The sequence below is a fragment of the Dermacentor albipictus genome, chromosome 3 (assembly GCF_038994185.2).
Source record: "Dermacentor albipictus isolate Rhodes 1998 colony chromosome 3, USDA_Dalb.pri_finalv2, whole genome shotgun sequence".
Classification (NCBI taxonomy): domain Eukaryota; kingdom Metazoa; phylum Arthropoda; class Arachnida; order Ixodida; family Ixodidae; genus Dermacentor; species Dermacentor albipictus.
Genome location: NC_091823.1, coordinates 59,049,143 through 59,061,761, shown reverse-complemented (window position 1 = coordinate 59,061,761; position 12,619 = coordinate 59,049,143). Strand labels below are relative to the sequence as shown.

At 45.5% G+C, this 12,619-nt stretch overlaps 1 protein-coding gene and 1 long non-coding RNA gene across 2 annotated transcripts in view; one reads left to right on the top strand and one right to left on the bottom strand.

Moving 5' to 3' along the window:
* Nucleotides 1-12,619, bottom strand: part of LOC135898704 (uncharacterized) — a 183,162-nt gene that overhangs the window by 67,409 nt on the left and 103,134 nt on the right. The gene's annotated exons all lie outside the window — the stretch shown is intronic.
* On the top strand, nt 1,390-2,262 carry LOC135898810 (very long chain fatty acid elongase AAEL008004-like). Its single transcript, XM_065427980.1, has one exon. It carries the CDS (start codon nt 1,393-1,395, stop codon nt 2,260-2,262), a length of 870 nt encoding a protein of 289 aa, XP_065284052.1. The 5' UTR covers nt 1,390-1,392.

Genomic DNA, 12,619 nt, shown 5'->3' with positions numbered 1-12,619 from the left:
TTATGTATGTAAGCATTGGTGCGCTAAAGTTAGTTGGCGCCGGCGCCCGTCTTGTGTAGTTAGCGTTTGTCTTCGTCTTCCTTAGCGCTGTAATGATATTTCATAATGATCTACCTTAAGCGAAGTCTACATGTTAAGCAAAAATCATTGAAACAGACCAATCTATGTAGAGCTTTTTGTTTCACCACAAAAGTGGCGCTTACGCAGGCCAATTGGGAAACATGTATTATCGTTGCTACATGAAATGAAAATGAAATTTTGGGGTTTTACGTGCCAAAACCACGATTTGATTATAAGGCACGCCGTGGTGGTGGATTCCGGAGTAATTTGGACTACCTGGGGTTATTTAACGTGCGCCTGAATCTAAGTACATTGGTGCTTTTGCATTTCTCCCCGATCGAAATTCAGCTGTCATGGCCGGGATTCGATCTCGCGACCTCGTGCTTAGCAGCCCAAAACCATAGCTACTGATCAACCACTGGCGGGCTTCTTTGCTACATCCTTCCTTTCTCATAGCAGAATAGGAAACTGCATAAAACTGAGAGATGAAAGATGAAAAAAAATTGTAGGGTTCTGTGTGCATAGAGCTCACAGAGCTGAAGCTGTGCGTGCCACATACATTGCACTAAAGAACACTTGTGTTATCCGTTGCCTTTAATTCACCAAACTAAACTTAATATTAGAATATTGCCTCCAGCACATTATATTCCAGTCTTTCAGTCTTTCAAACCTATTTTACACTAGCGGCGCAAAACAAGCATTTTTGTGTTGCCTAGTAGTGTTACGATCCCTTGCATAAGTTACCCATATTCACATGCAGAATAATATTTCTATGCACAAAAGAGCCCTTTGCATTATCGGCCGCTTACTAGCCCCCCCCCCCCCCCCCCCCATCGCCATCGGGAATCAAGCGCTTGTATTTATTAAGTATTTATTCTGTCAGGGACGACCATTGCCATCAGTGATGCTCGGAACACCATAAACTATGTGCTGAGTATAGCGACAGCGAGGCTTTTTACAGAGCTGAGTTCATGACAATGCAGCGTTCCTTGCTGCAAAATTTACTGGAAGTATAGCGCCGTCTTGTTTTAAATGCTATGTTACAAATATTATGTTTCTGAGTTAAGGATGCACCGCATGAAAAAAGAAACCTTAAGCACTCCAACTAAACTACTCTAAACGGACGGAGTTTCATTAGGGAAGTCCCCCACGACTTCACACGTTTCTAAGTGCCAAAGCATACAATACCAGTCACACTGCATGGCACAGAGTCAACTTAGTTCACGTGCTTACTGTCCGGAAATGGTTCGAAAGCACTGTATGGTATACGATACGCATTAAAATCTTTACAGGTCAACGTTTGCCTGCGCTCGAAGACAGCAGGCCTCAGGAATGACCATGGTGTTCACATTAAACCCCATCACTATTGCCAACAGTATTGTGGAGATGGGTGATCCGAGGACGAGGGACTATCCCCTAGTGTTGAACCCCCTGTTCGTTTTTCCTCTTGTGGTTTCCTACTTGTACTTTGTCAAGGTTGCCGGGCCGCATTGGATGAAAGATCGTAAACCCTTCAATATCATAAACATCGTACGTTGCTACAACCTCTTCATGGTCGCCGTCGCTGCGGTATTCCTCTACTTGCACCTGAAGATGACGTACCTTCCTGGGGGCCGGTACAACCTCTGGTGCCAGGGAATCACCGGCGAAAGCGACGACGAACTCGAGCGGTACTACAAGTACGGGTGGTTCTTCATCGCCGTGCGCTACGCCGACCTCCTGGACACAGTGTTCTGCGTACTGCGCAAGAAGTTCAACCAGATTACGCACCTGCACGTAATTCATCACACCATGGTGACCGTGAACGTCTGGTATTATGCCCTGTTTGCGCCCGAAGGCCAACCAGCCCTCGGCTTGGCCATGAACGCGTTCGTGCATGTCGTGATGTATTTTTACTATTTCCTGGCCACGCTGGGTCCGAGAGTTCGCAAGCACCTGTGGTGGAAGAAGTACTTGACAACTCTACAGATCGTACAGTTTGTGATCGCTATCTTGCACATTTCCATACCACTTTTCGTTGACTGTGGATTTCCAAAGTCCATTATAATCTCGGGCGGCTTACAGACATTTCTTATGTTATGTTTATTTGTAAATTTCTACATCAAGGCCTACATTCAGAAAGGTAGTCACCTGAAACATTCGCCAGAGGCTCTGGATGACAATGGTGAAAAGAATCCGGAAAAGAATGGCAAGAAAGATTAGCGCACTGCAGTGCTTCAGTTTACTCGTGTAAATAAAAAGTCAAAGTTGGTTAGGTTATTGGTACTTTAGCATGGTTATAATATGTGCTTTTATTAATTCCTTTTGTGGTAGAGTAACATAGTAATCTATTTTTTTTCCTGTGCTAAGAAATAGCAAAATTAAACGCCTCTTGACTCTGCTGCAGAAATGTTTAGGCATGCGGCATGAGTGACCTTGAAGCTCACACAATCTTTATTAGTATGCATTTGTGCGTTTAATTTTCATTTCGCTATTTTGTAGCTAAAAGGATGTTGCAAAGGAAGAAATAAAGGATTGAGACACACACACACAATATATATATATATATATATATATATATATATATATATATATATATATATATATATATATATATATGTATGTATGTATTAGCACGGAATTTGGTGTGCAGTAAACAATTCTTGAAGCAGCTTCGAGGATAAGTGAGTCAGTGTATTTTATGTACAAGCGTTATTGAATGGCAACTTTTAATATAAGCTTAAGCGATATACTTGGACCGATACACCTCATCTACATTAACAACATTATTAACAACCTGAGATGTACTACACGCCAATTTGCAGATGACTGCATTATTTATAGATCGATTACTAATCGCGCTGACAACACTGCTTTACAAAAAGAACTTGACAGCATTTCCGCTTGGTGTGATCAATGGCAAATGAAAATTAACGCTTCTAAACCCACATTTACAACTCTGACAACTGCTACTGACTCCACCCCCTCCCCACCCCGGAATCCTTACGTGAGTAACACAAGGCCTATTGAACATGTTTGTCCATTAAATTACTCAGGCGTCCACCTGTCTGCCGACCTAACATGGAATACCCACATTGACGCAATAACCTCTAAAGCATTCAAAACACTCAGTTTCACCAGACGTCGCTTACATCAAGCTAACCCAAAGACAAAACTTATGGGATACATCTCTCTGGTTCGTTCTAAAACAGACTATGCGTCATTCATTTGGTACCCGCGTCAAATATTCCTAATTAATAAACTAGTGTCCGTCCAGAATTAAGCTGGCTGATTTATAACAAGAAATAATAATAATAATATTTGGGGTTTTACGTGCCAAAACCACTTTCTGATTATGAGGCACGCCGTAGTGGAGGACTCCGGAAATTTTGACCACCTGGGGTTCTTTAACGTGCACGTAAATCTAAGCACACGGGTGTTTTCGCATTTCGCCTTATAACAAGAAATCTCTTACGTCATTCCAGCATCACTAAAACTTTTATCACTACAAGAAGGAAGACTGCTGGCACTATCACCACACATTCACAAGCTTTATCACAATCATTCGTCATCTGCGGCATGTTACATACAGCCTGCCCATCGCATTTTCCCGCACCTAGATGTAGCCCAGCATGCACGTGCAAACCTCTTCACTCGCCACTCTTTCGTGTCATCCGTCATTGAAATATTCTACCACATGATGTCATCTTGATAATACACTACGATAAATTTGTGCATATGCTGAATAGTGCGCTTAGCATCGATTATTATTTGCGTCTGAATCCTTATGTCTACAGCCCTGTAATATGTTTTGTATACGCGAGTGTCATTTATTGTCCGTTTCATTGATGTTGCTGTTAATGACTGCTCACCTGTTCCACTGTAACCCCTATGTTTACTCTAGACCTCCCCTATGTAAGGCCAGGAAAGGCTTTTAAAGTATGTGAATAAAAGAAATCCTATTTACCACTACCATTAGTGTTGTGTTGTGACACAGCGAACATCCTGCCCAAGGCCCTACGATGTACACGAGCCTGAATCTCATAGGATTGGCTTGTTGAGCCACACTGCGAAATACAGACCTCTTATGGCAATGCAACCTGCTTTGTTATGAAATTAAGAAGCCAGACAAAGTGAACTGTTCAGCTGCACTAGGTGTATTTATAAAGCTAACAGGTTGACATTTTAGATAGGACTGCACAAGTGATATCTCAGGTTGCTTATATCACAACGCCAAGATGTCTGAGATTGAGTCAGGGAAAGAGTGTTTCACAACAAGGGCTTCCAAATGAATGTTGTAGACTTGAATGGACTGCGTATTGCGCTGTTTGGAAAAAAAAGAGAAAAAGGTTCATTACATATAATCGTTTTGCAAACGGTCATGGGAAACTGTTGCAAAGACCAAGTATATTTAACGGGCGGTTTCACATCAGGCTCTTGTAAGAGCACAGCGTAGCTCGCAAGTATGAAAAGGTATCAGGCTCTTGTAAGAGCACAGCGTAGCTCGCAAGTATGAAAAGGTACGGAGGCTATCCACTTCATGTCCATTCGAGTTGTGCCAAGTTGTGATGCTCGCTGGAATAAAACTGGAAGACACATGTTTGTTTGACAATCGGGTAGTTTCTTTAAATGTGTCCCATCACGAACATAAATCTATTGCGTTATTCAGATATAATAATTTCGGCTCGCCAGCCATTGTCACTTACGAATCTCGACAAGACAGGAAGTGTGGGTGTGCTACAATGTGAGCAATCTCTTTATAAGACCTGCAATATAAATCAGTGGAAACGGACGTTTCGTTACATATAGTGCACGTTCGTTTGGCCATCCGATTCTGCTACATTTAAGTTAGTTTATTTGCTTTCGAACGAAAAAAGAGGAAAGCGGACAGAAAGCGAATGAACCTGAAAGCGCTATCATCAGAAGCGATTTCCCTAAAATATTTTCACATAGCTTACATTGTAACTATACGCAAACTTGAGATGCGTATTCTTTACTCCTATAAAAAATTTGGGCGCAAGCAGTCTGAGTCGTTAATGTAAAATGTTTATTTCTTTCATTTAATACCAGGCTGAGTCAACAATTGTAGAACAAACGTGCAATATGTGGTATTACGCGGCAGTGGGAGCTGTAGATTTTATCACTGTTACATTACAATGCAAAGCCCTCTGTCTTCAATTAGCACAATTGGTAAAAGCCTTCTGAAATAGCTTCTTTTGTCAACTAAGAAGACATCTTAGAGCTATTATAAGTTTATTGAGGCGCCTGGATCAAACATTTATGCTCCAGTTATGGCTTACGAGCATGTGCCCAACTTATAAAGTAATACAGGTTAGTTCCGCGATAAGATTATTCAGTGTACGCAGAAATAGTTCATCATTTCTTAAATAATTTGCTGTGGAATTTAATGCCGGCATGATAGGTTGGCATTATAAAAGAAATGTGAAGAGCAGCAGCCCGGCTTGGCAGCAACGGCAGCCTAGAATTTATTTTGTTTGGTGATAGCGTATACACCACTGTTTGCTCAATCGGTTATTGCCTAACTACCGCCGGTAACGCAAGCACTTTCTTGCTGCGGTGATATGAATATCGCTGCTTTCGGCATAGAGGAGGAGGAGTGTTCCTTGCTGCAGGTGGGCGCAGCCTTGCCAAAGCTGCGGGCAATTGCTCTGCTCTAACGCTGTTTATCAAGTGTGTTAGAGCCCCGGAAGCCCCTGTTCAGTTGCACGACGTTATAGCCGAAGAGCAAGAGTGGTGGGTATGCCTATTTTCTGGTGCGTCGTTTAAGAGAATACGTCAACTTCAATCCGTAGCACGAATCAACTAGACAACTTACCGTGGCGCGGTATAGGCCTTCCTTCTTGCGCGCCAAAAGAACAGGACAAACCCACAAACGGCGCGGACACCGCCGCTCGCGTCTCAGTTTTCGCTTTTTCAGCAGCAACAGCAGCAACAGCATTGTCATGAGCAGGAGGAGATTATTTCTCCTGGACACTTCTGCATACATGAACGTACCCTAACCGGGTCGTCATGAATAGAATTAATCCGGACTGCGGGGTTTCAGTCAATTGTAGTAAGTGTGGGGGTTTGCTCGATTTAGAACACATGCTTTGCGCTGCTTGGCGTTGGCCGGCGATGGTTCTCAAGGTGAACAGTGGTGCCAGCGGATGCTGCACAGTGAAGGGCTGGCGGACCAACTCAGGGCTGACCAGAGGGCCCATGTGACGGCAGAGGGGCTCGGCCTCTCTGTTCTGGCGTGGAAGCGGCCCGCATCAGAACCAGACAGGTCCCTCAGGATCTAAATAAAGTTCTTCATACCATACTGCTGGCCTCGTCGTGAACAGGTGTGGGCAAAGCAATTGCACATGCATGCCCTGGTGATCTCGGGGGCAAATCGCGTTCACGAACGCCTACTCCTACCGTATGGGAATGGCCGAGTGCCCGATGTGAGACTCCTGTGGGTGCGAGGAGACCATCGAGCACCTATTGTGTACCTGCCCTCGCTACGATGTCCAACGCCACTCTCTGAGGGCAACTTTACGCCGACTGGACTCGAGACCGTTCATCGAGTAAAAAATACTCGGACCATGGCCACACCCATCACTGGCTCGAAAAGCGATTCGTGCACTAGTGCAGTACTTGAAGTGCACCGGTTTAAGAGACCGTTTATAGTGGTGTCCCTCCCACACGTACTCAGTGCTTACTCTCTTCCTTTCTTCCTTTTTCTATTCCCCTTTCCCCCACCCCCAGTGTAGGGTAGCAACCCGGATGCTGTTCTGGTTGACCTCCCTGCCTTTCCTATCCTTGTTTTCTCTCTCTCTCTCCCTCATCTCGGGGGCAAAGGTGGCTGTATCGACTGTGTCTCCCAAACGTTGTCCCAATGTCACCGTCGTCGACGTGAACGCCAGTGCCGATGTCGATTACTAGTGGATACTTTTGTTGGTGCGAACACTCAAAAAGACAAAACAATTGTGGCAGGCATAAATTCAATAATCAAACGGGCTCTTTATGTCTACGAAACCTGCTAGCTGGCTTACAGGTCATGAACTTATTAGAGAGTTTTAGAATAGGGGCCCCAATACTTTGGGTCGCCAAAGAGCTTTGCGGGTGTTAGCGTTGGGGCACGCAGGAGTGAAGAGTTTTAGAATAGGGCTTTGCGTTTCCGGCTTTGCCCTGCGCTGACAGCGCCACTATGGCATCTAAGAAAAAACGATTAAAAATAAATAAATAAAATATACCATTTTATGATATGAATAGTAATGTTCACTTGCGTGTATTCGCGTTTAATTACAATTTACAGGCTATTCTTCAAGCAGCAAACAATTAGTTGTGCTTAGTTTTGAGCAACAAAACCAACTTTACGTGCCTTCACCAGCCAAGCTTAGCCGTGTTAGGCCTAAGAGCCATAAGATCCACACGCGAATTCGGAATCAGCGGCGTCTGATGAATCAATCTTCATAACACACGCTAGTTGAGAGAAAGCGATAACTGCAGTCACTTCTCCTAGCTTGCGAACTTCACGCGTTACCGCGAATCGAACCCAGTTTGGTGCTAGGTTAGAGCCGTCGCTTCGATGGGTGCCGCCATGTTTGTTGACGCAAAGCTTTTGGGAACGCTATTTGAGATCCCGCTAAATCGGTGAAATAGCGTTCCCAACGCAAAACCCAAACGCAGTTTGCGTCTCGGGCATGCGCAGTGGCTTCGGCGCTATTTCTTTGGGGCCCCAAAACGTTTGGGGCCCCTATTCTAGAACTCTCTATTGGTTTCAGCTCATTCGACAGCACCGTATTTTACGCCGTGCTTGGGTGGTTTGAGATACAAAGATCAAGTGACACTGCGTCGTAGCCGAGGAGCAAGCGTTCCCGCTTGTGTCATGTGGTTGCCTGCCCTTTTCGTCCAACGGGCGTGATGCGACGCATTGTCGCGTAGGCGCGCCCACGCGTGCCGACGCGTGCCGGATGTTGCGCCATTAAGCGGGCGCGGAGTTCATTCGGGACACAACGCGCTGCGCACCATCCCCTTTACCCTGCTTTCCCGCCCACACAACTCACCATTCACAATCCAGTACCGTAACTCGGTGTGATGGAAGAAATTAAGAAAGAGCGGGAACACTTCCCTCCAAAATACCCAAAGTCCTCGCAGAAACAGCATATCGACGTAGAGAGACAGAGAAAGAGAGAGAGAGAGAGAGAGAGAGAGAGGAAAGGGGAAAGGCAGGGAGGTTAACCAGAGAAAAAGATCCGGTTGGCTACCCTACACTGGGGAGAGAGGGGAGGGGGAGCTAAAGTGGTAACAAAGTAGAGAAAGAAGCAAAGTATTAATAGATATACTGAAGCGTAGAATGCCTCACTTGCCTTATGCCTAACTATCTACTACACCTAGAATGGTTCGTCTCAAATGCATTTGCTTATTGACCCCTTTTATGTAATTAATTGATAATAATTCGTTCTCACGCATAATATGTTTTTAATAGTATTTATGTACTATATATTTTGTTGTATATTATGGTTTCTTTACAGTGATTTTGATGTTACTACTGCTTGCTCGGTTCCCTCCTGAGCGTTGTTTCCGTTTCTATTCTTCGGCTATCTTTCCTTCCTCTTTTCCCTCTTTAGCGTGATGAGTTCCTCATACTTTGTTTGCCCCCGCCTTATGTAATGCCTCCGGGCCTTTAAGGCTTCAATAAATGAAATGAAATGAAAATGTACCGAGCCTTTCTAAGCTTCAGTCCTATTAGCACATTTGAGATTGCATCAAATTCAGGACAGTGTAGCAAATAATAGTCAATGTCACCGAGAGCTTGACAGCGCACATGAAGATGACACACTTAAGTCCCGCTCACACCGGCGCACCGCAGTTCGCGCATACCCTGCGTGCATGCGATAGACGAGGCAAGCTTTTCTTGCTTTTAAATCCTTAGTCACTCGAAGTTGCAGCTGTGAAGAAAACGAACGAAAGTGGATTACTACAGCTTGCTACCTCACCATTTTTGTGTCCTGACGAGCCTTCTTCATACGTCCAGGATTATATTTGCAAAACGTGCAAAATTCTCTGCACCCTCCTTCAATGCTACGCCGATGTGTGAGGGTAGACACTGAAGCACGATGTTGCAGTCTATGATACGTAATCTACAGTACGTATCATACACCTTGAACGCCCTTGTAACGGGATAATTCTCGTTGTAGTAATTGCAGAACAGCCTTGCTTCCGGAGAAGAGAACAGGCTGCAGCTGGTATGATTTTAGTTTCCTCAATGCTTACACTTTCACACGCCGTAGAGGGAACGACGTAGTCACCTCTGAATAACCATGGCACCTTGAGGACAAGAATTACACGAGCCACTGCAAAAGGTCCGGCCCCTCTGCCGACCAAACCGTGAAATAGCTTAGGATGTGTCACACTGCCAAGTGTGGAATTTACGCTAAATATTTCTAACATTCGCACCGCGCACCTTACTCTTGTGGCGGAAGAAAGGTTTTGGGTGCCAGAGCCCCTTGACGAAATGTACTACAGTTACTACGTTTTGGTATAAATGTAAAGCATCGTTATCACTTTTCTCGGCGCGTTTTATTTTTCCTGAATAATAACAGCAACAGAGCCCATTCGAGGCTCCTGGCATCGAATAGACCCATACACAAACTCACATTTTTCTGTTAACTTATTCGTTGATCCCCCTACTGCCTTTCCCCTGTGTAGGGCAGAAAAGCAGGTTCTGTATTCACAAAAGAGTTACGCTAGAAACGCCTGTAAGAGAAAATTTCAGCTAATCTTAATGTCAAACATATTATTAGCGATGGTAGCCAGACAATGGCAAAAACCACTTATGAACGAAAAAAGCATCGTGAATTCGGCCCCAGATTTTTTTTCCGTTGTCGACTTTCCTACCTTTCCAGTCCTCATCTCACTCCGATTATATGAGGAGTAATCACACGACGAACTATAGCGAGTAACTGTCGAAGGCATTCAAAGAGCCTCCCAATTCTCATTTTTTAAAAGTCTATGCTGAAGTAGAAAAAGGAAAGAAAGTGTACTTCACAGGCGAAAGCCAGATGGCAGGCCAAAGGACACACGCCATAGTAAAAGCTCCTTCCTGTTTGCACTCCCTGTAGTTGTTTAGTCATTTTTGCCGTGTTCTAAAAACGTACCACCCCTACCACCAAGGCGGAAGCGAGGCCCGCCGTGGTTCCCTCATAAAGCGCTTTCGTGCATTCATGCTTGCGTGTTTCTGAACAGCGTTTGCGTGTTCGCGAGCATCTTCGTTTCTTTTCTTTTTTTCCCCTGGTCCCTGACTGCACGCCGAAAACGTTACGTCCACACGCCTCTTAATTCACCTCGTTTCAAAACTTTCATTCTTTGTGTTTTAATAACATACCTTGCACATCGTCACCAAATCACGCTAGTGACTTATAACCCTGGTGCTACTACCTCACTCCGCTCAGACCAAGTTTGCTTATTTGATTTGCTCCGTTTTTGCCAATCATCGGACAGGAAGTCACGTCTCCCCGAGGCAGCTGCCTCTCGAAATAGAATAAACGCAAGGCGTACGTACGTTGCTCGGACTTCACTACTACTCATCATTATGGCCTGCCAACATTGACGAAATTGTCGTTTGTCATTCGTTTCCTCGTCATATGAAATGCGTCTTTTGTCTCAGAAGCTGCGTCGCCGACGGCACAAATCAAAAGGTTGGCATTCATTTGCTAGCCGGTTTTCGGCCCGGGTGGATGCCAGAGGGATCGCCGAAATTTTTTTCGGGTATCCCTTGGCTGCAGTTCAGTGCGTAAAAAGAGGCGTAAGAAGAGCGAGCTATCATATGAGGCTTAGCATAACGTCAGGCAGTGGCATCATTTCATTTTGCTAGAGTCACGTGTGATAGCTCGCAAAACAGGTAAACAAGGACAACCAGCTGTGCGCAGCGCCGACTCTGTGAGTAGCCGATTTCTGTTCAAACGTTTCTTTCGTGCATCTGTTGCACAGTCCCCTGCACTTAAGGCTGCTCTAGCAAAATAGTGAACCATTGTTTTCGTCAATAACTGTTTACTGACTACAACAACCCAAGCTTTAACGAGAGAAATAAGAGGCAAGTTGACGCGTTAAAGCCGACTTGTGAGAGCTATTACTTTAGCACAAGCCTGGGCTCCTATTTAAGTATATGCAAATGTAAAAATCGTTAATTTTGCGCACCAAACACAGCACCATATTTGATGACACTTGCTGCGTCTAATGAGGAGGAGACAAAGGGGAGAAAAGACAGGGAGGTTAGCCAGTGTAAGTACCGGCTGGCTGCCATGTAGAGGAGCAGCCATGGTGCTTCTCAATACGGGACAGTACCGGCTTCAGGGCATCCAGTATTTGAAGTGCGCCTTGAGCCACCGGAGTGTGTATGGCAGTCAGTAGTACTCGTAGCGTGTTCATAAGGGCCCTTATCATGATGACAACTTGTTTGTCGTCGTCTTGGTTGCTGCCAGAAGGTGAAGCATGATTCGGCGAGCGTACTACATCTTGTCGCTACGCTGGTGGATCTAGCCGCGGCAATGGCGGCCACTCCTCTAATGAGGCAATGATATTGGAGACTTTCTGCTGAGGAACCTCATTGCTACTATTGCTAGTTGTATGCGGAAGTTTGTGGACTGTCAGTGGACGAGGTGCATCCTTAGCAATAGCAGTGGGTTTCCTACATCTCCGGCGACGGGAACGTCGACGTCGCACCTTAGCGGCAGCCTCCCTGTGCGAGAAACCATCCCTGACCATTTGCCTCAAGGCTTATTACACACTTGCGACATCATTACCTCCCGCGAAAAAGAATTCGGTCGACAGCAAGATGCACACAGGACAGGACACCAGACTTCTATTGAAGTTTTACTACAAAGAAACATAAGATGCATCTTTTTTTTTACTATTTTATTGGCGCCAATATGCCCTACGGCATAAATTATATAAAGAAATGTAGCTCTGTTTGGCACGAACCTCTGCACAGACCTCTGCACGGACCTCCGGACACGCCGTTCCTGGACTTCATCCAGGAGCAGCCTGTGCAGAGGTCCAGGAGGTGGTTCAGCGTTGCCTCTGTGGCTGGGGCAGTGCACAACGGGCGGACCAATGGGGGGAGGCTGTACAGCGGACGTCCAAGGGGCCCGGATGGCGGGAGTCAAGGCAGCTCCTGCAGGGATTCTCCTGAGCGCAACCTCCTTCCCGGCGACTTAAGCCGCCGGGAAGGTCCGATCCTCGCGGAGGGACGAGTGCACGCGTGGAGCGCCGGAGTGCTTTTTTGTGCCGGAGAAAGTTGCCCTTTCGGCATAAGGATCACGTGATGCGCAGAACCTGGACGCAAGGAAGCGACATTCATTTTTCCCTTCCCCCTCTAATACAGGAGCTATCGCAACATGTTAAAGCGGGAAAGGGAAAAATGAATGTTGCTTCCTTGCCTCTAGCTTCTGCGCGTCACGTGAATCTTATGTTTATTTGTGGTAAAAATTCAATTGAAGTGTAGCGTCCTGTCCAGTGTGCTTCCTGCTATCGACCGATGTCATTTCCGCGATAGTTAATGATGTTTCAAGACGGTAGCAAGCATAAATTTTAT